The sequence below is a fragment of the Macrobrachium nipponense genome, chromosome 18, assembly GCF_015104395.2.
Source record: "Macrobrachium nipponense isolate FS-2020 chromosome 18, ASM1510439v2, whole genome shotgun sequence".
Lineage (NCBI taxonomy): Eukaryota > Metazoa > Arthropoda > Malacostraca > Decapoda > Palaemonidae > Macrobrachium > Macrobrachium nipponense.
In genome coordinates, this window is record NC_087211.1 from 72,757,895 (window position 1) to 72,783,866 (window position 25,972).

A 25,972-nucleotide genomic window follows, 5' to 3' on the forward strand; every position below is an offset into this window, starting at 1 on the left:
CTGTCGCCCCCGCCCTCGCCTCTTTCGTTATTTTCGACTTCGAAAACTTCGAAGGTTTCATCCTGTGTCAGGATGAAGCCTGCAATCTCTATGAAGAAGGCGCTTAGAGGTTTTGGTGAGTGGCTTCTTTCGAAGGAAGAGAAGGGGAAGACGGTGTTCTCTTTCCCTCCTTCTAAGCTTACTGGAAAACTAGGATTCTGGTATGAATCGTGGGAGAACCCTTGGGCCTCGTTCTTCCATCCTCGGCAGACTCGGACTTCTCTTCACTGGTGGATTCCTCTCGACGCTCTGCCCTCATGTCTGCTAAGACGACATGGGGGATGAATGAGCTTGACCACCTGTTGAAGGGAATGTTCCGAGTCCTGGAGGTGTTTAACTTCCTAGACTGGTCTTTGGGCGTTTTGGCCAAGAAGAGGCAGACCCCGGATTCCATTTCACCTGAGGATCTTATCAGTGTTCTCACGTGTATGGATAAGGCAGTGAGGGATGGATCGAGTGAAGTAGCTTCCCTTCCCTTTTCGGAGCGGGAGTGATCAAGAAAAGATCTGTTTACTGTTCGTTCCTGACGAAATCAGTATCGCATGCTCAGAGAGCCTCTCTCCTGTATTCTCAGCTCTCCTCCTCAACTCTTCCCTAAGAGATCATTCAGGATGTTTCTTGTGCCCTTTCAGCTAAGGCTACACAGGACATGCTAGCCCAGTCTACCAGGAAGCCTCACTCTTCTTTCCAAGCTAAAACCAAGAGAGAGACTACAGTTAGGCAGGAGCCCTTTCGAGGAGTCCCTCCTGCCAGAGCTTCTTCCTCTAGAGGATCTAGACCCACTAAACGAGGGAAGACCTTCTCTAGATCCATCAGAGGGAAGAAGTAGGATTCAAGTTCTCCAGACATCAGTGGGTGCCAGACTTCTGAAGTTTGCCGACGTCTGGGCCCAGAAAAGGGCGGACAACTGGTCACTCTCGATTGTCCGCAAAGGCTACCTCATTCCCTTCTTATCAAGACCTCCGTTGACGACGACTCCGAGGGAGTTGGTAGCCAAGTACAAGGACCCCATCATGAATCAAGCCCTCTCTCTAGCAGTAGATCTTATGCTGGAGAAGGAGGCGATAGAACTAGTGAAAGATCCTCATTCTGCGGGTTTTTACAACAGACTGTTCCTAGTTCCCAAGAGCTCAGGAGGATGGAGACCGGTTCTGGATGTAAGCGCCCTGAATGTCTTCGTAGAAAAAAGGAAGTTCGCCATGGAGACAACTTCTTCAGTGTTGGCGGCTCTTCGTCCAGGGGACTGGATGGTGTCCCTAGATCTTCAGGACGCTTACTTCCATGTGCCTATCCATCCTTCTTCACGGAAGTTTCTCAGATTCATGATGGGAGGGAAGATCTTCCAATTCAGGGCCTTGTGCTTCGGCCTTTCGACAGCCCCTCAAGTTTTTCACACGGGTTTAATGAAGAATGTAGCGCAGTGGCTACATTTGGAGGGAGTGAGGCTGTCTCTCTATCTAGACGATTGGCTGATCAGAGCAAGCTCACAAGAACGATGTCTGGAGGACCTACAAAAGACACTGACTTTAGCAAGTTCGTTGGGGCTTCTGGACTTCCAGAAGTCACAATTAATCCCCAGTCAAGAGCTGATATATCTGGGGATTCGGATGGTTTCTCCGGATTTTTGGGCATATCCGTCACCAGAGAGGATTGCTCGTTGCCAAGAGAAACTAACGACCTTCCTAGAGAAAGATGCATGCACAGCGAGGGAGTGGATGAGTCTGTTGGGGACACTTTCCTCGCTGGAGCAATTCATTTCTCTAGGAAGGTTGCATCTCAGACCTCCCCAATTCTTCCTTTACCGGAACTGGAGGTGTCTCTCTCTAGACCTGGAATTCTCCTTCATGATATCAAAATGAATCAAGAAGGACCTTCTGTGGTGGGCAGATCCTCTCCGATTTGCAGAAGGTCTGTCTCTGTACATGCCAAACCCGAACCAAGTATTGTTTTCCGACGCGTCGGAGACGGGTTGGGGTGCGACCCTAGGGTCAAGAGAAGTGTCAGGCACCTGGGAGGGGGAACAGGTGTCCTGGCACATCAACAACAAAGAGTTGATGGCAGTGTGGTTGGCGTTAAAAGCCTTCGAGCCCCACGTCCGAAATGCTATAGTTCAGGTCAACTCGGACAACACCACAGCCTTGGCTTACATAAGAAAGCAGGGGGGGACACACTCTTTCTCCCTGTACGAAACAGCGAAGGACCTGCTGTTGTGGTCTCAGGCAAGGAAGATCGTTCTCCTCACCAGGTTCGTACAGGGAGAAAGGAATGTCAGAGCCGATCTCCTGAGCAGGAGGAATCAAGTGCTCCCCTCGGAGTGGACTCTGCACTCAGAAGTTTGCCAGGACCTGTGGAGGTTATGGAGCAGACCTCATATCGACCTTTTGCGACAGCAAAGAACCAAGAGAATAGACCTCTACTGCTCCCCGATCTCGGACCCAGGAGCAGTGTCAGTCGAATGCTTTCCTTCTAGACTGGAGAGGTCTGGACGTCTATGCTTTTCCTCCATTCAAGATTCTGAGTCAAACACTCAGAAAGTTTGCGGCCTCGGAAGCGACAAGGATGACGCTGGTAGCTCCATTCTGGCCGGCCCAAGATTGGTTCACAGAGGTACTGGAATGGCTGGTGGACTTTCCAAGAGCTCTTCCACAAAGAGTAGATCTGCTCAGACAACCCCACTTTGACAGGTATCACAAAAACCTCCCCGCTCTCAATCTGACTGGCTTTCGACTGTCAAAAGTCTTGTCAGAGCGAAGGGGTTTCAGCTAAGGCAGCGAAGGCTATCGCATCAGCTAGAAGGCCCTCTACCCTTAGTGGTCTACCAGTCGAAGTGGGACGTCTTTCGCCGTTGGTGCAGAAACCAGAAGCTTTCCCCTTCCAGTACCTCTGTGACCCAAATCGCAGATTTCCTGGTTTTTCTCAGGGAAAAATGCGGTCTTGCAGTTTCGACCATCAAAGGGAGGATATCGGAGCATGTTAGCAGCTGTGTTTAGGCACAGGAACTTAGATATCTCCAACAACAAAGATCTACATGATCTGCTAAGATCTTTCGAAACTTGCAAGAAACCCTCGTCTCAAATTCCGAGCTGGAACCTGGATGTGGTTCTTCGTTTCCTGAGGTCCTCGAAGTTCGAACCTCCCCAGTCATCTTCTTTCAAGGATCTTACGAAGAAGGCTCTGTTTCTTTTGGCTTTAGCATCTGCCAAGAGAGTTAGTGAGCTTCATGCTCTAGAAGGAAGGGTAGGTTTCAAAGGAAGATTCCGTGATTTGTTCCTTCCTTCCTTCTTTTCTAGCTAAGAACGAGAACCCCTCAAATCCTTGGCCAAGGAGTTTTGAGGTTCCAGGCTTAGCTCCCCTGGTAGGGGAAGAGCCGGAAAGAACTCTTTGCCCTGTGAGGACTTTAAGATACTACCTCCAGCGGAAGAAGTCTCTTAAGGGCATTAAGGATAGACTTTGGTGCTCTGTAAAGGATCCCAGTAGACCATTGTCTAAAAATGCTTTGTCCTTCTTTATTAGAAGCCTCGTGAAGGAAGCACATTTGGCTTGCGGTGAGGATCAGTTCAAGCTTTTGAAAGTCAAGGCTCACGAGTAAGAGCCATTGCTACGTCCTTGGCTTTCAACAAGAATATGTCACTCCAGAATCTGATGAAAGCAACATTCTGGAGATGCGATTCAGTATTCGCGAACCACTACCTTAGAGACGTCAAGATTACTTACGATAAGTGCTTCGCGTTAGGCCCGTATTGTATCGGCGGATTCGGTGCTGGGGCAGGGAGCTGAAGCATATCCTTTGTAAATTTTTTCCCCTATTGTTTGTATTGTGTTTTTATGGTTGTTTGAAAGAGGATGCGGGTAGGCATCTCTTTCTATTCGTATTGCTAACATTAGAATGGTTAGGTGATCTGTTTGTGCTAGAGCTCCCTGCATTGGTAGTGGTCAGGCTCTGTTATTTAAGAGGGCGAATCCCCATTGACATGATCCGACTTGGATTCTACTGAGTAAGTGGATATCAAATCCCTTCGGTAGACCCAAAGAGTCTTTTCAGCTGTAGGTCACGCCCTCGCTGTAGCTCTTCAGGCTTTGCAGACTAATAGACAGTAACTATGAAGTCTTCAGCTTATCAGGTAAGAACCAAGGTTTGTTAGTATCCTACAACAGATGTTGTTTCCCCTTTTTCCTTGTTAGCTCTGTCTTTTTCCCTCCACCAAGGGTGTCAATCAGCTAAGTATATATCTGGCAGGAAAGTTCATGTACAAAAATGATATTGTTATTTTACAATAAAGTTTTGTACATACTTACCTGGCAGATATATACGATTGATGGCCCTCCCAGCCTCCCTCAGGAGACAGGTGGAAGAAAAATTATATGACTGGCGAAACAAGGGGTATTGGTTCATACACCTGCCACCCAGCGGCGGGTGGGGTAGATCACCTGACATACCTGTCGCATTTGCCACGAGTTTTTGAATTCTGTCGTGACGTCAGAGACGTAAGCTAAGTATATATCTGCCAGGTAAGTATGTACAAAACTTTATTGTAAAATAACAATATCATATTTGCGTACTCACATATTCGCGGATTCCTCTATGGGCCTTATTTGCAGGAAATTCACCTATTCGCAGTATTTTTGTATGAGAAATATCCAGAAATTACTGTTTTGTTCATGAAACTTACCTGGCAGATATATATATAGCTGTATTTTCTGAAGTCCGACAGAATTTAAAAAACTTCCGACACACGCAGTGGTCGGCCAGGTGGTTAGTACCCATTCCCGCCGCTGGGAGGCGGGTATCAGGAACCATTCCCATTTTCTATTCATAATTTTTCTGTCGCCGGTGCTGAAAACACCTGTTTTCAGTACCTCCGTCTTAGGATTTTGGAAACTTCATTGCCGCTAAGTATCCTAATTGTCTTTTGATTTATTTACTTGGATTTGTGGCTAGGCATACGCTATCTTAAATTGATTTGAATTTGATTCATTTTTGCATAAGATATCTGAATCTAGTTAGGCTAGTTTCAGAGGGGGTTGTCTGCAAAGATAGGGTGTGGCTACCGAAAGCTTCGGTAGATCCGCACTTGGTATGCACGAGGGGTTTGGGTCTTGCTTCTTTGTTGAGATTTGTCATGTAAGGAGTGTGAGACTTTGTCTAATTCCGTAAGGAAGACGTATGATTCGTATGTACGCAATTAATCAGTAAACATGTCTAATTCCGTAAGGAAAAAGTATGATTCGTATGTACGCAATTAATCAGTAAACAAAAGTCAGGGTAGTGAACCTGCTAACCTTCCTGTAGACTTTATTTTGCCTAACCCTATAGTATGGCCTACAGGTTATGAATATGTCTGCGAGAGGTGATCGCTCTCCTTACCTTACCTTACCTTACAGTTCGTTCGGGTTGCCCCAGGTCCCTCAGTGTGAGGCGCCTCTAATGTCTACCAGAGAGTTGCTAGTACATCTTCCGGTATATTTTGCATCTTCCAATCTTGGATGGTCTGGGATGCAGTTTAGATATTTGTCGAGCTTATTCTTAAACACATCTACGCTCACTCCTGATATATTCCTCAGATGAGCTGGCAACGCATTGAATAGACGCTGCATTATCGATGCTGGTGCGTAGTGGATTAATGTCCTGTGTGCTTTCCTTATTTTTCCTGGTATAGTTTTGGGCACTATTAATCTACCTCTGCTTGCTCTTTCTGATATTTTTAGTTCCATGATATTTTCTGTTATTCCTTCTATCTGTTTCCATGCCTGAATTATCATGTAGCGTTCTCTTCTCCTTTCTAGACTATATAATTTTAAGGATTGTAGTCTTTCCCAGTAGTCTAGGTCCTTAACTTCTTCTATTCTAGCTGTAAAGGACCTTTGTACACTCTATTTGTGCAATATCCTTTTGATAGTGTGGGTACCCTATCATATTGCAATATTCAAGTGGACTACGAACATATGTTTTATAAAGCATAATCATGTGTTTCAGCTTTTCTTGTTTTTGAAGTGCCGTAACAACATTCCCATTTTTGCTTTACATTTTGCCAACAGAATTGCTATTTGATCATTGCATAACATGTTCCTATTCATCATCACACCAAGGTCTTTAACTGCTTCCTTATTTGTGATTGTCTCATTATTAGGTCCCCTATATGCATATAGCTTTCCTTCTCTGTCTCCATAATTTATTGATTCAAATTTATCAGAGTTAAATACCATCCTATTTACCTCTGCCCATCATATACTTTGTTAAGGTCTCTTTGTAGAGCGTTCCTATCTTCATCACAAGTAATTTCTCTACTTATTCTTGTGTCATCAGCGAAACTACTCACTACCGAATCCTTAACATTACTGTCTATGTCTTCAATATAATAACAAACAATATTGCAGCTAGCACCGTACCTTGTGGCACACCGGATATTACCTTGGTTTCATCCGATTTCTCATTGTTTGCAATAACTATCTGTTTTCGTTGTGTAAAAATTCTTTTAACCATCTTCCTACTTTATCTACGATATTGTGTTTTCTAATTTTCTTTGCTAATATATTATGGTCTACTTTGTCAAAAGCTTTTGCAAAGTCTAGATAAACCACATCTGTTTCATTTCCGCTTTTCATATTTTATATTTTTAAATGTTCTCACGGTGGACTAACAGTTGGGTTGTGTACTTTTTCCGGGTACGAAACCGTGTTGTCCTATATTAAACAAATTATTTTTTATTAAATGTTTCATAATATTTTTCTTCATTACCCTTTCATACACTTTCATAATATGTGATGTTAGACTCACAGGCCTATAAGTTACTTGCCTCTAGTCTTGATCCACTTTTGAAAGTAGGGGTAATATATGCTAATTTGTGCTCATCATAAATCTTGCCTGTATCTACACTTTGTCTTAATAATATTGCAAGTGGCTTTGCGATAGAATGAACTACTTTCTTTAACAAAATAGCAGGGACTCCATCCGGCCCTGCAGCAGCTCCATTTTTAATTTCATTAATTGCCTGCACAATATCAGCTTCATTAATTTCTATGTCAGCTAAATATTCACTATTTTCTTCCTTACTTCTATATCATTATCTTCATTATCTATTCTAGGGGTGAATTCTCTCTTATATCGTTCTGCCAGTATGTTGCAAAATTTCCTTTTTTTCATTCGTTAATCTCCCTTCAATTCTCAGAGGGCCTATTTCTATTCTTCTTTTATTCATCTTCTTCGCATATGAGTATAATAGTTTGGGGGTTTTGCTTGATATTTAATAGGGTTTTTTCTTCCAAGTCCCGTTTTTCATTTTCTTTTGATTGTATAATCTTTTGTTCTGCATTTTCTATCTTACTTTTTAGTTCTATAACTTTCCATGCATTTTTTTCTTTTTTGCAAGACCTTTTTTCCACTTTCTGATTTTCTGGAACAAGATCCTTCTGTCTCTTGGTATGCATGAAATGATGTTTACTTTTCTTCTTCGGTATATGATTTTTCCACTATTTCTCCAATATTTTATATAATATCTCCGTATTTACCCTTATGTCATCACTTACGAAAATGTTATCCCAATCTTTGTTTAATTCTTCATTAATTTCTGACCATTTTATATTTTTACTGTAGAAGTTGTATTTCCCATATCCTTCCCACTTTTTCATTTCTTGCTTATCTCTATTTTCAACTTGCTTTGGAATGAACTGTTAATTCTATGACATTATGGTCTGAAAATACTCGCATTATAAACTATTATTTCTTTAACATAATTCATCTCGTTCACAAATACTAGGTCTAAAGTATTTTTCCTTTCTTGTTGGCAGGTGATTTATTTGTTGAATGTTGTATTCTAGTAGCATATCTAATAGCTTTTCAAATTGCCTCTTATCTTCTGCACTACTATTACTCTCTTTTTTATATGTATAAGTACAACCACAATCTCCTATTCGTTCTTTCCATTCTACGAAAGGAAAGTTGAAGTCCACCAGATAGGAGAATAGTCCAGTCCTTGTGATTTCTACATATATCATCCAATTTTTTATTTTTCAATTATTAAGTCAAACTCTTTAGTATTAGGAGGTCTATATATTACTATGTTCATCAATTTTTCTGATTCAAATTCTACCGCTATTAGTTTCACATTCTGAGTTACTATATTTCTCATATATTTTTCCTTGTTTTTTGTCTTTCCCATATATTGCGGTTCCCCCTTGATTCCTATTTTTTCTATCTGATCTATAAGTTTGGAACCCTTTTATTTGATCATCATTCCCAGTCTCTTGGGAATACCAGGTTTCACTTATATTCATTATATCTATTTTCTTTTTCATTTTGGGTTAGTTCTTTCTAAAGTACTCTATTTTTCTTTTTGAGTTACTCGTAACTAAACCCTGCGCATTCATCACTATGATGGTTTGCGTGTTTTCTCCTTCATTTAATACTGGTAGTAATAAGGATTTTCCCATGTCTCTTTCCTGTTCTGGTATGTTGTTCTTTTTCATTTCCAGAAATTCTGACATTAAAAAATCCAACTTTTCCATAATATTTGATCTTCCTTCATCATAATTATTCATTTTGTGTCTGAATTCTGCAATTTTCTCCGTTTCTGCATATCTCATTGGTGGTTTGCTTTTCTCTTTTACCTGATATTCTTGATTTCTCTCTTTATTTGTTTCTTTCTTATTTTGGATTTTATTACTTGGTTGGTTATTTATTTGATTATGATTCATGGCTACAGGGTGCATATATTTGCATTTTTTGTCGAACTTACATCCTTTTCCTTCTTTTTTTTAGGTTTTTACATATTTTTGGATGCAGATCTCTGCAATCATCCCATATCCATCTAAAGTATGCAACATTTACCATATAATTTCATAGTTTTGACATATCTTAGGATGTTTGTAGTAACATTTTCTCCAAATCTGCAATTCCCTCTTTTCAAAAGGTTGCAGATTTTGTCTTTCTTGTCTATTTTTTCCTCTTTCCCGTCATTGTGTAGATCTGGGTAGAGCCTCTTCGGGATTTGCTTTTCTGTTGTCATATCGTAATTTATTTCTTCGTAGGTATGCTGCTTTATTGCCTCATATGTAGTATCAATGAGTATCTCTGCATCCATACTTTTATCTTGTTCTTTGTTTTCCTTATTTTTTCTGTCATTTCATTTTTGTTTACTTCTCTTCCGTTTTCCTCTTCTTCTTCTTCTTCTTCTTCCTTCCTCTCTTCTTCTTATCCTCAACTATTTGTACATTCAATCATCATCTTGATTAATAACATTGTCTATCCATGATAGACATGTTGAACAAAAAATTCTTGTATCTTTTCTCAAATCTTGTATTACCTCAGCACACTGTTGTGGATGGGTCGGAATGTTGCATGCAGCACATTTTCTGATTAGGTTTTGTGGATTGACTATGCTATACCAAACCTTACACAGTTTGCATGCTTTTGGCATTCTTTTTCCTAATGCATCATTAGGATATTCACAAGATTCACCTTATTCATTTCTTTGTCGGAATATGTTGGTTTATGTATATTTTCTTTATGAGTCTCTTGACCACTTGGATTTTATTTGGAACTTCTTCAATTATTTCAAGATGTTTCATTAGATTTGTTCCAGTTTGAAGGATTATATCCTTCTAATATATCTATGAATGCTTTTGTATCTTTTTGGTTAGGACTGTTTGCTGATTTCATAGATGAGAAATGCCAGTTCCCTTCCTGCTACCTCATCGTATTGCGAATCTGCTAAACACGCCAAATTACGCCACCTCTTCCCGCAGTTGGAACTTACTGCCCATCTTGTTCTGATTTATAGTATTACACTTGATAAACAACTTAGAAGACGCTTTTATCCTACTATTTTCACACTAATCTTATCACCGATAGTTTTCACGAACACTTCTAGATATTTCTCAAATTCTAGTCGTATGTTAAACTTGTGATATCTGTTGATTAATCTGACTTCACGCGGGTACGTCTCACCAAGCAAGATGGCTACTTCTGTTATTGTGAAGAGTGCTACTTCTGTTATTGTTACTCCTAACCCTGTAATGTTGCCTTCGGGCCCTAAAACAGTGTCTTTAGAGGTTATTGCCCTTTTCTCTTATACTCTTTCTATTCGTAACTTAGAATCGAAAGTGCTTGCTTTAGAGAGCAATAGTGAAGGTGGCTAAGTGCAGTGACAGTGCCCCTTGTGTAGTGGAGGGGTGCGTCAGATCGGCCTTATAACGCCTCTAGGTCTATGACCAGGACCACAGGGAGAGGGCATGTCGAAAGCCGAAGGAGGGTTACGAGGAACCCCCACCGATCTGGCGTGCCTTCGGCAGTTTCTGATGAAAATCCCCAGACTGCCAAAGTTCGTGCACGTGCACGAATCCTGAAGGATTGCTTCTCGTCCTCCGAGGCGTCCTCCCCGCGCAAGGGTTGGAGCTCTCGGAAGGACTCGCTGCCCTCTAAGAAGCTTTAGAGAAGAGGACGCTTCACGTCCTCTCTCTCGTCAGGAGAACGTCAGATCCGACCCCATAACGCCTCTATGGGCCTGGACCTCTGTCGGACTCCCAGGACCAGGGGAGGAGGGCATGTCGAAAGCCGAAGGAGGGTTACGGGGAACCCACATCGATCTGGCGTCCCTTCGGTAGGACCTGTTGACGTTTCCCAGGCTGCGGAGATCGTGCACGTGCACGATCTCGAAGGACTCGCGCCCTCTAAATAGAAGCTTTATAGAAGAGGACGCTTCACGTCCCCTCACTCTCTCGTTATGCGTTTCAGTGAGAAGTAAGAAGGCGAACGTCGCCTGATCACGTGTACGTCTTTCCACCGAGAAATATGAAAAAGAAGGCAGTTTCTCTCGCTTGTTTTGACGCCTGTCAGGAGCGTGACGCTTTTTCTGCACGCTTCTTTTGACGCTCGGCTTGAACGGGACGCTTGGATGGACGCCAGGCGCGCGCCAGTGGACGCCAGAGCGTCCTCGCCAGTGGACGCTGAGCGCGCGCCAGGACGCCGAGCGTCCTCGCAAAATGGACCGCCGAACGCGCGCCAAGCGCACACCAGGTTTGTCTCCTGGCTGAACGTTTCTGTTGAACTCTTCAACTTCAAGCTCTTGTTTAAGATTTGAGCCTCAAGAATGTGAAGCTTAAAGTGAACAGACAACTTCGTCTTCGAAACCCAGCAAGACCTCGGGTTCGTGAATTCAAGAGGTCTGTCAATATTATATTGCTTTTCGCAAAGGTTGATTGGAGGAGTTAAGGAAAGCTCAAGGGAAGATCTCGTTTTCTCTACCGCAGTCAAGACTTTGCGATAAGGCAGTTACGGGTTATGTAAAGGCTCGACGTCTCGGCGACGTTCAGTAGGATTCTTGCAAAGGCATTCATCAAAAGGACGCTCTTCAGGAAAGCGCAAGACAGGACTTCCTTTGCCACACTGCCAATAAATTTTAAGCTTTAGCAGGCATTAGTTGTGATACGGGAGAGGAAGCTGGTTGGAGAGTTTCTTCCTCTTCCCAGGATAATTTTGCAAGCTTTTTAGCCCATCTGAAAGGGTTTTTCAGATGAATAAGATTTGTTAGTTTCTAGTCGGGACTACGCTGCCGAATTGAACATCGACGTTCTACCTGCCGTAAGCCCTGTCTCTTAACAGGATTCTTGCCCCTTTCTCGTTTGAGACGGGAATCGGAAAAATAAAATGCTCGACTTCCTGGATTACGTTTTGTCAATTCAGTGACTTTCCCCCATTGATCATATAACTATCGTTTTGTCAAGTAATGGGTTATCCCCTCATTGACAAAATATCTCTTTGTCCCGTAAATGGGTTAGTTTCTCATTGACAAACATCTCTTTAACTTGATATTGCGTAAGCGAATAAGCTCTTATTGACAAGATTCGGAAGAGCTCTCATTCGTCATTCGCAGACTCGTACAAGAAATAGACTTGTAGACTACGTCATGAACGCTTATGTCCAATACATAAGAAGCTTGAGCTGTCTGCTTCGATCTCTAAGTTTTGTTCATGAAACTTGCCTGTCAGATATGTATGTAGCTGTATTTCCGAATTCAGCTATATATATATGTCTGCAGTAAGTATGAACAAACTTTTTGTGTTGATATAATAAAATATTTTGCCTTGCGTTATTTTACTACTGGTTGGTTCAGTCATACACGCTTGCGTAGTTTACCTCTTCGGATGGCAACCGAGAGGTCTATTGTCTATTATTTTAAGGACATTTAATCGTTACTCCCTGCAGCCTTTCAGGAGTTTCCGATTTATCTTTTACCGTTGTATGGTAGTGTTCTGACGACACAAACGCATCTATTATTTAGCGTTTTCTGTTTCGCTTAAATATACCAGCTTAGAGTCTCTTTTGCTCAAAAATAACGGACCTATTTCTTCGTAGAATAGGGTAGCTGGCAACCCAGACATAAAGTTAATGAGAACGACGTTCGTAAGCTGCTGGCTGCTGCTGTGTCTGACTGTCCAAGTTCCAACCGAGCCAGTAACAGATCGTGCGCTGTCATGCGCTGTAGGTTACGTCTCTCTCTCCTGCGGTATTGTACTGACTAACCGTATCTCTGTGCTGGCGGTTACGTCTCTCCTGCGGGATTGACTGACTAACTGTATCTCTGTCCTACAATCACGGACTTTAGTCTAAGATTGAGGGGAGGTTTCTTACGTGAATGAATAAACGTTGCATTCGTTTTGCCTTACTATGTTCAACAGAGTTATCTCTTAATCCTTTCGGTGCTCGTTACCGCACGGTATAGAACTACGAGTCTACCGCAACATTGCACTTTTATATGCTCTCCTGCTTGAGGCAAAGCGCAGCCTTATAGGGAAGTAAGCATACTCGGGGCGGAGGGAATAATGGATGAGCTTGCTGGGGACCATTTCCTTCCTGAAGAAGTTTGTTTCCCCGAATAGACTGCAATTCAGACCACAGTTTTTTTCCTACCGGGAAACTGAAATATTATTCAAGATCTAGGAATTATTCTGAACATCTCTCAGTGCGTCATGATAGAAAGAAGGTGCCGGACATCTGGATAGTGTTTCAGATGTCCTGGATCTTAATCTGAAAGAAGTAAATGCAATTCGGTCGTCCCTCCAGTCCTCGAACGAGTTTTTGGAACCAGTGGTCCACATCAACTCTGATATTCCACAGCTCTCTCATATCTTAAGAAGTATCTTCTCTCGGTCCCTGCTCGAGTTTACGAGAAAGAGCCTATTATAACAACAGGCGTAGAATGTAACGATCCTCTAGAGGTTCGTTACAGGATTGCAAAAGTCCGTACGAATCATCTCGATCGACGGCAGCAACTTTTGACTTCCGAGTGGAATCTTTCTTAGAAGTAAGTTGAGAGTTGTGGGAGACTTTAGGGACGCCCTTTCATTCTTCTCTTCGATATGTTGAGGACGAAGAGGCTTCTTCTTCTCTGCTCCCTTTTTCTCGATCCGGGATCGGTACCATTAAACGCATCCTATGATATTAAACTGGGATGGATGTTTAGTCTCTTTTTCCCCTTTTTCAATCGCTTAGGAAATGTAATGAGGATTTATGACGTCACAGGGAGCGACAATGACGCTGATCGCCCCATGTTGGCCTTCAGGATCCTGGATTCACAGAGGTCACATCCTTCCTAGTTCACTTTCCAAGGACCTTTTCCGAGAGAGTCGGTCTACTCTAACTCGAAAGGTACCTATAACCTCTCCGCTCTGAGTCTGACAACGTTCAGACTATCGAGATGTTGACAGGAATAAGATTACCGTCTTCCATTTCCGTCTGAAGAATGGGATAAGCTGGCAGTCACAACTATAAAGAATACGCAAATATGTTGTTGACGGCTTTTGGGCTCAGAGATTTGCGTCTGTCAAACAACAAAGCCCTTCATGATCTTTGAGTTCTGTGGAATCTCGAAACTCGCTCACCATCTACTTTTTGTCTCACCTGTTTTCTCGGAGTCAGACACTTGTGCGAAATCAGGCGACATATAGTAGCCCTGAGTTTCTTGTTGACGAAGTCGGTTGTGTTTATACACCCCCGATGATCGTGTAACATGAGACCAGGTTGGACTGTCAGGCATTCTTCCTTCGGGACTGAATCGCCTTTTTGCTCCTTGCTCCCTTTCTCCTGGCACCAAAGCTCGAGTCAGGAGTTGATTCGCTGACGACGTTGGTTGCGTTGATACACCCCCCAAGGTTTGCTTAGATTGAATCGCCCAGGCAGTCCAGACACTCATCCTTCAGCGAAGAATAGTGCCTTATGGTCTTCAGGGTACAGCCTTGCTGTCCTTGATTCGTCTGACTGGTCAACTGGTTGGTCACCTGACTTAGTACAGACGGACTGACTGTGCATGTCCAGATCGAAGCTTTCAATATGGAACTTAGACGTAGTCCTGAAGTTTCTTGATGTCAAAGCATTCGAACCTCTCCTACCTGTTAACTTCTTGCATGTGATCAGGAAGGCCTTCTTCTAACCACCCTAGATACGACAAAGAGGGTTAGTGAGATTTTAAGCCATCGTCACAAGTTTTGGCTTTAGAGAACACAAGGTGGTGTGCTCTCTAAGCCTTTCGTTGTGGCCTAAGAATGGAAACCCGTTTTGTCCTTGGGCCAGGAGCTTGGAAGCAAGGATGGCACAAGTTAGTGGGCAGGAGCCAGAGAGAGTCCTGTACCCTGTCAGGTCTCTCAAGTTTTATCGACATAAAACTCAAGAAAGTCGAAGTCATTCGGGCAATCTGCAGTGTTCCGAAAAAGACCAGACTTGCCCATATCGAAGAACACCCTGGCTTTAGTGTTAAGGAGTTCTTTCAAAAATGCTCCTTCATTGTGTTTGCACAAAGATTTGAAATCTTTTTATCTGAATGCTCACGAGGTGAGGTTGGTTGGTTGGTTTTATAAAGTTTAGGTGTAACACCAAGCACTGGGGCAGCAAAGGCCATTCAGCGCTTACTGTATAACTATGAAATTATAAGACGTGTTATATCATATAAAGCAGGTTTATTTCTTTGAGATAATTTACTATATTTTGAAGTGGGGCATTTTCTCCCAATAGTTCTTCAAGTGGGATATTATATATGTTATTGGATCTTCGTTTTCTTTCGAATTTTTTGCATTCAGTTAGCAGATGACGGACTGTGACCAGAGTACGACAATGGTCACAGTAAGGGGCCTGTCTTTCCTCGCCTTGCAACATCAAGTATTTGTGTGTCAAGTATGTATGTCCTATTCTTAATCTTGTTAATATGATATCTTCCCTTCTTTGACATTGTTGTCTATTCCAAGGTTTTACAGATGATTTAATATGCTTTAATTTATGATTTAATTCTAGCCATTCTTTTTCCCATTTTGATTGACAGTATTCATTTATTGTTGTTTTAAAGTCATTGTAAGGTATTTGTATTTTTTTGATAGACTCCTTTTTTACTGCCTTTTTGGCTTCTTTATCCACCTCTTCATTACCCTTTATGCCCACATGGGAAGGGACCCAACAGAGTTTTATATTTATAGATTTCCGTTTTATAATTATATCTATCCACTCTCTTATTTCTTCAATTACGGGATGAGAAACTGTGTATTGTCTTAGCGCTTCTAAAGCACTGTAAGAATCCGTGTATATTACAAAGGTATCGTTTGCCTTTCCCACCATAAAGGTATATTTTATAGCCTCTAATATAGCATTAATCTCTGCAGTGAATATCGAGCATATTTTTGGAATTTTTTTCCCTTATTTTTATATTTTTTGTTACTACAGCATAGCCTACACCCTCCTTCGACTTGGAACCATCTGTATAAATACTAATATCCCGTTTATGTTTTTCCTGGTGTGACAGAAATTCACTCTTCAATTGTGCATCTGTTACCTTCTTATCAAATGATTTCTCACAGATTTCTATTTTAGCATGTCTCCACGGAGGTATTTTTGAGAAGTTGTTATTTTTGAATATCTACTTGTTCCTAATTTTAGATGTTCTATATCAGGTTTTAATCTATTCTCCAATGGTTTAGAGGCTCTTGGTTTGTCGTCATAATTATTTGTTATGTTTCTTCATATATTGGTGTTTGGATTATCATTAAGGTTATTTATTTTAGCTATGTATTTTAATCCCATTTCTTCTCTTCGTACTTTCAGGGGATCTATTCCTGCTTCTACATACAGACTTTCCACGGGGGAAGTTCTGTAGGCTCCAGTGCATAGTCTAATACCCATGTTATGTATGACATCCAGTTTTGTTAATAAGATTTTAGAAGCACTACCATACTTGACATGCATAATCAAGTTTACTTAGACAAATAGCCTTATATACTTTTATCAGAGAGGTTCTATCAGCACCCCACTCATTATGCGCAATTACTTTTATTATATTTAAGGATTTTCTTACTTTTATCGCCAGTTGTTCTATATGTTCTTTATATGTAAGTTTTTTTATCAAGTATTACACCGAGGAATTTTATCTGATCATCATATTCAATTATATCATTATTATAAATAAAGTAGGAATTAATTCCTGTTTCTTGATCTTGTAAATCTGACAGCTTTTGTTTTTTGCGGAGAAAATTTAAAACCCTTGTTATCGGCCCATTTTTTACCCTATTTATGCTGCTTGCAATCTGTTGCTTATGTCCAGCGCTTTTTCACCACTACTATATATGACGAAGTCATCTACAAAAAGGGATCCTTGGACTCCTGGCGGGATCATTTCAATTAACTCATTTATTGCTATTGCAAACAATGCCACGCTTAGTACACTACCTTGGGGGCTTCCTTCCTCCTGGATAAATGAATCAGAGATTTCTGCCTCCACTTTTACTTTTATATATCTTTCAGATAGGAATTCCTTAATATATTCATATAAATTGCCTCCTATTCCCCATTCTATCAATTTTTTAAAATCCCTCCCCTCCAGGTGGTGTCATATGCCTTCTCTAAATCAAAAAATACTCCTATTGTTTGTTTTTTACCAACCATTGCATTTTGTATCTCTCTTGTAATCATTAAGAGGGGATCTATGGTACTTTTATTTTTCCTGAATCCAAACTGTCTGTTTGACAATAGCTGTTTATTTTCTAATACCCATATTAGTCTGTTATTCACCATTTTTTCAAATATCTTACTTAGACAACTAGTAAGGGCTATTGGCCTATAGCTGCTTGGTGACTCTGGGTCTTTTCCTGGTTTTAAGCCTGGTATGATTAAAGATTCTTTCCAGGTTTTAGGTATGCTGTGAGAGTGCCAATAATTCATTTAAAATTTCTAATAAAAAGGTTTTGCTTTCTTCTGGTAGGTTTTTATCATTTCATATCTAATGTTGTCTTCCCCTGGAGCTGTTGGACTTGCAAGTTTCAGGACATTTTCCAGTTTCTTCCATGGTGAAAGGAAGATTATAGATTTCCTGATTATTAGATTTTATTGGTATTGGGACATAATTTTTGATTTTTAATTGGAATTTCTTTGTATAATTCGAGATACTAGATGTTTTGGCGAAACATTTTCCCAATTCATTTGCGACTACTTTGGATTTGAAATATATTTGTTTTCTACTTTTAATGTAGGTAATGGTTCTGGCCGATATCTACCCTGCAGTTTATTTATTTTCTTCCAGATTTCTTTGTCTTGAGTTTTAGAATTTATATTATTAATATATTTTTTCCATGATTTTTCTTTTGGCTATCTTGAATATTCTTTTCTGCTTTGCTTTAGCTCTCAAATATGCAATTCTATTGGCATCACATTTATGTCTCAGATATCTTCTAAGCCTGTTCTCGTAATCTTCCTTGCTGCTTTACATTCTTCATTCCACCAGGGTACCAGTGGTCTAGTCGGATTGCCTGAGGTAACTGGAATAGTTTCATTTGCTTTATCATCTATTGGTTTTTACTAGATGTTCATAAGCATCTATGTGGTTTTGTAAAGTCAGATAGTTTTTTGTTAATCACCGTTTTCTCTTTATATAAATTCCAATTTGCTTCTTCCATTTTCCTCTTCGGTATATATGTTATATTAGAATTATTTTTTAGCTCAATTTGTATTGGCCAGTGGTCATCCCAAATAAATTATTATTTACTTTCCAACTGAAATCTGTGGCAATTTCTGGGGAACATAAAGTGATGTCTATTGCAGAGGTGCTATTATGATAAACATCAAATCTTGTTGGAGAACCATCATTTAAAATAATCAAATTTTTGTTATCTATAAATCTAGGACAGTGTTTCCTCTCCTGTCAGATGATGTACTTTTCCCACATGGATGTTTGGCGTTGAAGTCACCTATAATAAGTAAGGTTTTGGTAATTGTTCTATTAGATTTTCTAAGTCTTCCACTTGTAATGGTCTATTATTTCCAAGATGATCTATTAAGCGACTTTCTAACGACGGTTCCATATATATTGAGCATATTGTTATTTTTTTTCTAGGAATACTTGAACTGCACATGCCTGTATTACCGAGTTAATCCTAACAGGTTGGCATTGATTGAAGAATGCGTTATGATTGCAGTTCCTCCTTGGCTGTTGTCATTTAAAATTTGTGTTGATTTCCACACATTATAATTTATGCCAGCATTGAGAACATTGTTACCTATTTTAGTTCCTGTAAGCAAATAATATTTGCATTATATTCTCTAATTAGTGATTTTAAGTTTTCATTATTTGATACGTATCCTCTGATATTCCACTGTAAAATAGACATTTTAAGAAGGTTTAGGGTTTTGTTTTTTAGTATCTTTATTTGTTTTCCTTAACTTTGAATTTTATTGAAGTTGTATAATTTTGCTGTACTTTGTTCTTCTTTTGGTTTTGGGGGTGATGTATTTCTGCTATTGTTTTCTTTATTGGCTGAAGAGTCTCAGATGTTCTTTTTATTAGAGGTGCATTTAAATGGCTTTTGCTCTTGGGTTCTATTTCAATACTTTCTTCAATTTATTGATGTTTAACTTTCTCTTTATTTGGGTTTCTCTTTTTTCATTTTTTGTTTGCAAGCAATTTTCGTTGACTTTGTCTTCTCGGTATTCATTTTTATCCATATAGATTTTGGGTCTTACTGATTGTTTAATTTGTTTTTGGATTTGGGTGACGTTGTTTCAAGTAGTCTTTTTTGTCTTTTGAATTAGCTCTTGTGTTTTTGCTTGTCCTCCTTGGTTTTGGGTGGAGTTCTCTCTAAAGGCCTCTTTTTATCTTTAGCTTCCAGCTCATTATAATTATCTTGTAATATTTCAGCTATATATGTATTATTCTCTTGTGTTTCTATTTCCTCCAATATCTCAAATGAATTTGAACATACAGTTGCACAAGTATCTTGATTTCTTGCTATATTAGTTTCTTGTAAAGTTATTTTTTCTTCTGATTTATCTATTAGGGTTTGTTATTTGCTTCCATTTTTGTTTCATTCTTTGAGCTCATTGCAGCAGAGAACATTTGCTTCCTAGCGGGATCATGCATTCCTCTAACTCTCAACTCTAGTTTGGCTTCTCTTATTGGCATTCCTGATCTCTCCTGAAGTAATTTCAGTTCTGTATTGTATATATAGTACATACACTCCTTAGACCTAGCATGGTGATTTTGGCCACAGTTTTGTTTCACCACATTTCCACTGCGTGGTATGTTTGTCAGATCCACAATATGCACAAATAGATATATTTCTGCAATTTTTCCATGTATGCCCATATTTACTGCAGTTTTGCACTGTAGTGGTTTTGGAACATAAGGTCTCAGTTCTCTATTTTGGCCCATGATTTTAATTTTGAAAGGCAATTCTTGGCCTTCAAATTTTATTTTTGCTATTTTCAATGTCTTTTCATTACTTTGTTTACTGGTTATACTGTAAACTTCACAATCTTGTATATTGTTGTACCTTTTTTTAAGGGAATCCAGCAAAATATTTTTCTCTATTGGCTCTTCACTTTTAGGAAGTACTACAGTACCCTGTACACTGTTCATATTGTCGTGGTTTCTTATCGTTACTTTTATATTGTCTATGTTCTTTATGGTTAAATAATTTTCAGATTGATTTTTTGTAGTGGTTTCTATTAACCACCCTCTGTTCTTTTTTATTTGTCTAAATGATTTTCTGAGGTGGGTGCCTACTTAACAAATAATTTTCCAATCTTAATGCTGATATTTTTCTGTCAGTTTCCAAGGTCAAGAACCTTGACCAACTTCCACCCCTCCCAAAGAGGGAGTCGAAGTGAGTCAAGGTTGGGTCAATTCTAAATTTGCTTTTTCTTTGTGGCTTGTATGGTATTAAAGTTTTAATACCAGCCTGTTCTTCATTACCTGGGTTTTCCTTAGAACAGTCCATTGCCATGCCAGAAGTCGTAGGGGTTTTTGTTTTGGTTTCCATATATATAGTTTAAATATTTCGTCCAGGATGAGATCCCTCTCACCAAGGAGGCCCAACTGAGGGAGGAGCAATACTGTTACGCTATGGTAACTGCCCTGGGACACTCACCTGGATATACGCCATACCCACAGTGCCTTAAGGGTCGTCAGTCCCAAGAGATCGGACCCAGCACTGTGGGCATGGCTTGACATAAAAATTTCCCCTCGCTCGACCACGTCAGGTACTCTAGTTTTACGGGTGGAGCGGCATGCCGTCCAACTCCACCCTCCATCAGTTAAAAGAGCGTTCAATTCAATACTCCAAAACCACGCCAAGGTCGTCAACGAAAGAAGAAGGAGGGAAGAGGGAAAATTTAGAGGAGGAGGAGTAAAGGAGTGAAAGGTCCCAATGTTCAGTTGGATCCACAGCAGAGAGAGTAGGGCATACAGTGGGCATACTCCCTCTGCAGTGGATCCCTAAGCCCCCCACCTCGTCAAGGAGTTGGGATCAGGGGGCACGAGGTGAGGGCGCGGCCTCGGAAGCATTTCAACAGAGCATGGCACTCAGCAACATCCTGAGTACCATGTTTTAGCGAAGCAACTCTGTGTTCACTTCACACTCCCTGCGAGATGTGAAGATGGCATATGAGATCTGCTGCTCGCTAGGGCCATACGTGTCTGCAGACACAATCTTGGGGGCAAGAAGTACCACTCATCCTATCCTGTAGAAAATGGTTAGGAAGAGCTCTTAATTTAGTTGTTGAGTCGCCGACAACGGCGACTTCTAACTCTTAAGCCTTAGTTAACACACCTAACTTTGGCTAGGTTGGTCAGGTGGTGATATATATATTTTATATATATATATTTATTTTACTTCTTAGCCCTCATGGTATGGTCAATATGGTCTAGTCACATTGTGGTCACGCCCCCGTTGACAGATCATCTGGAGTGCACCAGCTTTATAGGTCTCTACCTCGCTGGCAACTCTAGTAAAGCAGAAGCAGACTTGGGTGACAGTAATCACGAAGTCGGCTATGCTAACAGGTGGAACCAAGATGTAAATCATCTGCATGCATTTGTTTCCCAAAATCCTTCTATTCTGTCCCTTCCCACCTCCAACGGTGGGATTCAGCTATATATATATCTGACAGGTAAGTTTCATGAACAAAATGATATTGTTATGATACAATAAAGTTTGTTCATACTTACCTGGCAGATATATATAATAAAGTACCCACCCACCTCCCCTCAGGGGACAGTGGAAATAAAAATTATGAATAGAAAATGGGAATGGTTCCTGATACCCGCCTCCCAGCGGCGGGAATGGGTACTAACCACCTGGCCGACCACTGCGTGTGTCGGAAGTTTTTTAAATTCTGTCGGACTTCAGAAAATACAGCTATATATATATCTGCCAGGTAAGTATGAACAAACTTTATTGTATCATAACAATATCATATTTTCTTATCAATTTCATCATAAAATGCACTTTTGTAATAAAACTATTAAAAAAACAGGCATACAAATTTTTAGTGGGTTTTTCTTCAGTTTTAACTAACAAAATAGGCAGTTTTAAGCCTTTATATAGGGGTTTCAACTATTTGTGGGGGGAATCTGATACCCATCCCCCTGCGTATACAGGGAGAACACTGTAGTTTACATGAAGTGGCAAAGAACATATCACATTATCCTCCTGGAAGTACTATCATGTATTGCTATGTACAGTATTGCCTTTCATTTTATAGGGTATTATTACAACCTTCTTTAACACCTTTTATTCCCAAGCTTACCATGAAATCATCTAGACATAATGAAATACATGCCATATAACATCCTGGTCTTGTGTTTTTGGACCTACTTTTACAGTATTTTTTTTTTTACAGAGAAAATTATTATAGGAATTTTTCTCCCAAGTGGAACTCATTGGTCTTTTAAAGATGTTTTGCAACTAAAATATGCTGTCTGATGTTTGATTCTTAAGCTTTGTTAAGATAAGCACAAAAAAATTACGTTTCAAGAGATAAGCATAAGTAGTTTTCATTTTTTAAACAGAAACCCTGCATTTTCAGTTATGTAAAAAACAATGTCTAAACAATTTTGTTTCTTACATAAAGAGCAGTGACTCAGCCTTATGCTTTAGGTGTATTCAGTTAGTAAGTGGAATTCAAATTCTTCGTCAAAGTGTTTACACTCTTAGTTTCTCTCGGTTGTTATACTCTGTATGAAGCTGCAGTCAAGGGAGCAGATGCTTGCACCAAACTAGAGGGATAGGGATGGGCAACCTTACTAGAAGGCAATGGCTTGTATTTTCAACAAATTTCAAAACAAAGTTTTTTTTAAGTGTTTACATGCTTGTAATAAACAAATCATTATCTTAGATAGCCAAGTAACTACTTGGCAGAAAGGTGATCAAAATAGATACAGTATCGTCCATCTGATTGGAAAACATCAAGCAATTAGTTATTGTACCTATATCCATTAAGTCTTGAATTTTTTTTTTTTTATTAGTAGGGTAGTTTACCAGACCCCTAAGTCAAGATTTCTAACTCTCAAAGGGCTGGTGGCCCTCATCATTAAATCTGTTGAAGAGGTTTTGTCTTGGTCAAAGACTGCAATGCTGTAGGACCATGGTGTGTCTGTTGTTGCTGTTAGTTAATGCCAAGATGAAAGCATGTGTGAACTTGCAGTATTAAATCTTGCACAGTTCAAGATAAGCTGCTCACCTGGGATATACCTTGATCAACAGAGTATTGCTGTCTAAAGTTTGTAAACTATGAGGTAGGTGACAATGGACTGATCAAATATGCGAGAAGGATAAGGCAAAGACATTATTCAAGACTGTCCGTTTAGTGCTTTGTCAAGACAGGTGTACCTCATTTTCATAGGTGTCTCCTTAGGCAGTGAGGTGTTAAAAGTTCAAAAATTCATTTGTCCTTCCTGGTATATGATTATACATAATGAACTGAGGCTAGGAGAAACCAACTGATTTACAGTTTCTAGAATAAGTGAGCATAGCTCCATGTAGTTCACAGATACTTAGATACTTTTGATAAATTAATTATATAGAAAGAATTACTCCAGGGGTTTAATTGGAGTCCTTATGAAACTGCAAATGACTTGATTATTTCTTAAGGAAACATTAAATCACCAGCTGCTTAATCATATGGCATCAGCTATATTATGATCATGTCTTCCTTTTTAACCCCTTGTGGATGGGTAACATACATATATGTTTACATATAGCTTTGTGGCAATGTTCAGGAAATATACATTTATGTTCGAGATTTTGGGCCATACAATTTGAACGAATTTAGTGGGAGAAGTGCTCAGATCACTTCCATGGGTCAAAAATGAATCATGGCAACTCTCACTCCAACTCTAATTGCTAGTTGGAACTTGGGGTCTTGGACAGGACAGCAGAGAGGGATCAGTTTGCCTCAAGATGTTGTAGGGGAATGTTGTCCAAAATTCCCACCAAAGATGTCGTAAATATTTTACAATAAATATACCTTGAATTTTTTACGGCTTTTAGTTATCTGTCATGATTTGTATGAGCTGTAATTATGATTTTACAAAATAAAATAAAAATATATTAGAAAAATATATATATCTTAGTAAAATTAGCATATTTTCATGATTGTATTTTGGAAAGGGCCCCCACACTGGGTTGGAAATATCCACTTTCAACTTCCCCTAGAAGATATAGAAAATTTTTTTGAATTTTTTTCTTATACATGTGTGTATGCATAACTTCCTCTTCCCATTGATGAGTTTTTTTGTTTTGAATTGCCATCCTTAAATTTACACCAGTCTAGGGGTGTGCTTAATGTATGACTGTGAGGGTTAAACCATCTGCTTTCCTTAACTAATTCGGTGACTCAGATTTGAGAAGAATGTTCCAATATGTCATATTTCTGGGTGCAGCGAAAAAGGCCGAGAATCGGTCTGTGACGTCATCACGCCTGCCATATCGGAGTGTGACGTATGTTGTGACGTCATCCCTCTTGTAGGGAGAGACTGAGAGGTTTCTGCTGGCAACCGCACGTTTGCTGCCAAACTACCTCCCACGTTCTGCATCGCTGTAAACACTGAGTGGGATGGTGAAGCCGCGGCATTAATTCCCATAAATTGCAAGCCCGGGGGATGAGGAACATTCAGCGCTGCCGGACCCTGCTGGAACCGTGACGTCATATAATGCGCAAGCAGACCATCCAAGGTTGGTACGCCTGGTAGGCCTAGCGCTGACCACGTACCATCTAACCTATGCGCTTGAGTAGCAGGAGCCTGGAACAAAGATGGCGGATCTCCCCCTCTACTTGCTGGGAACAAAGGAGAGTGCAAATTATTCATAAAATTACCCAAGGCCCCTCCTGACGTTTCCGATACAGAACCGCTAGGAGAAACCAAAGGGGTATGAGACAAATCAAAAGCAGGTGGAGAAACATATGGAGCAGCCTGGTTTATTGCCGATACAAAAGAAGCCGGTAAGGTTTGGTCATCCAAAGATGGCGTCACCCCCTTCCTTTTGTATTGGCTTTTCCCATAGAACTTCTTCCACTGTTCCACCGACCAACCGCGACAAACAGAACACGGATTAGTAACCGTACATCCTAATGTTAAGACCTCAGGTTTGTTAGTTATGAAAAATACAAATTAGTTACAAATTTGGTATATTTCCCCTACCCCCAAATCCCCTACCTATCCTGTTCTCACCTGGGGGTGGACAAACAATAAAGATCCACTTGAATTTTATTATTATTCATCATTTCAGACCTGAAGGACTTTTAGGAGAGCTGCAATTTACCTTTGCTTGTTTCCTGGTTGGCCAAGTTTGGGAAGGTTGGGAGCACTGGAGACGCTTGCTAACTGCACTATGCAGTGCTGAAAATTTTCTAATGGAAAATCCTGAAATTTATCTCAAGTTGATGTCTGTCATTCACTTTCAAATACAAGAGGTAAATATTGAGTTTTTTATATTCTTAAAGAGGTAGTTTGTTCCAACACGGCATACAAACCTTCGGTACCTTTTACAATAGGAAGGTACTAGCGGCAGCTGGATAGGTCGTAAGCATTTCGAAACAAGGGGTTCGGTAGTTAACTGCTTGTCCGACAGGCGCGCGCGCGCGACTGGGAGGTAAACAAACCACTTTTGCTTTCGGCCTCACAGCGAGTAGACGTGTGTTCTTACGCTCTCTGCCCGCCTTCTCGTCGTTTGCTTTCCTTGAGTATATGGTTGTGTTTGTGTATGAAAGATTCATTGTAAGTACAATCATTTCTCTTTATTCATTTATTGGTAAATTTTTTGGTCAATATGGAATCTCCTCGCCCGCTACCCACGGAGACTATGCCCGGGTACCGAAGGGCGTAAATGCGGAAAGTTCCGCTCATTCCCGGAGATTGACCCCACATCTTTTTGTGCGCTCGGTGTCGGGGGCGCGAATGCACCCGAGCCGAGCCCTGTGAAGTGTGTAATAATTGGTCGGAGGCGCAGTGGACTTTGTATGAGGGCAGGAAGAAGCGAAGGCCTGCAAAGGAGTCGTCGGAAAGCTCTCCCGCGACTCCTTTGGTTACGGACACTTCGTCTTCTTTCCTGCCGCCTCGCTCAGCTTCCACGTTTGGCGCCTTCCCCTTCGGGGGGGGTTTCTAGGTCCTTCTCCTCCCACCTGACTTGT

At 40.4% G+C, this 25,972-nt stretch overlaps 1 protein-coding gene across 1 annotated transcript in view; it reads left to right on the forward strand.

Moving 5' to 3' along the window:
- LOC135197156 (protein AAR2 homolog) overlaps window positions 1-25,972 on the forward strand; it is a 61,281-nt gene that overhangs the window by 26,970 nt on the left and 8,339 nt on the right. Inside the window, exon 6 of the mRNA XM_064224135.1 lies at window positions 25,072-25,255. Coding sequence (XP_064080205.1) covers window positions 25,072-25,255 — 184 coding nt within the window. The remainder of the gene's footprint in view (window positions 1-25,071; window positions 25,256-25,972) is intronic.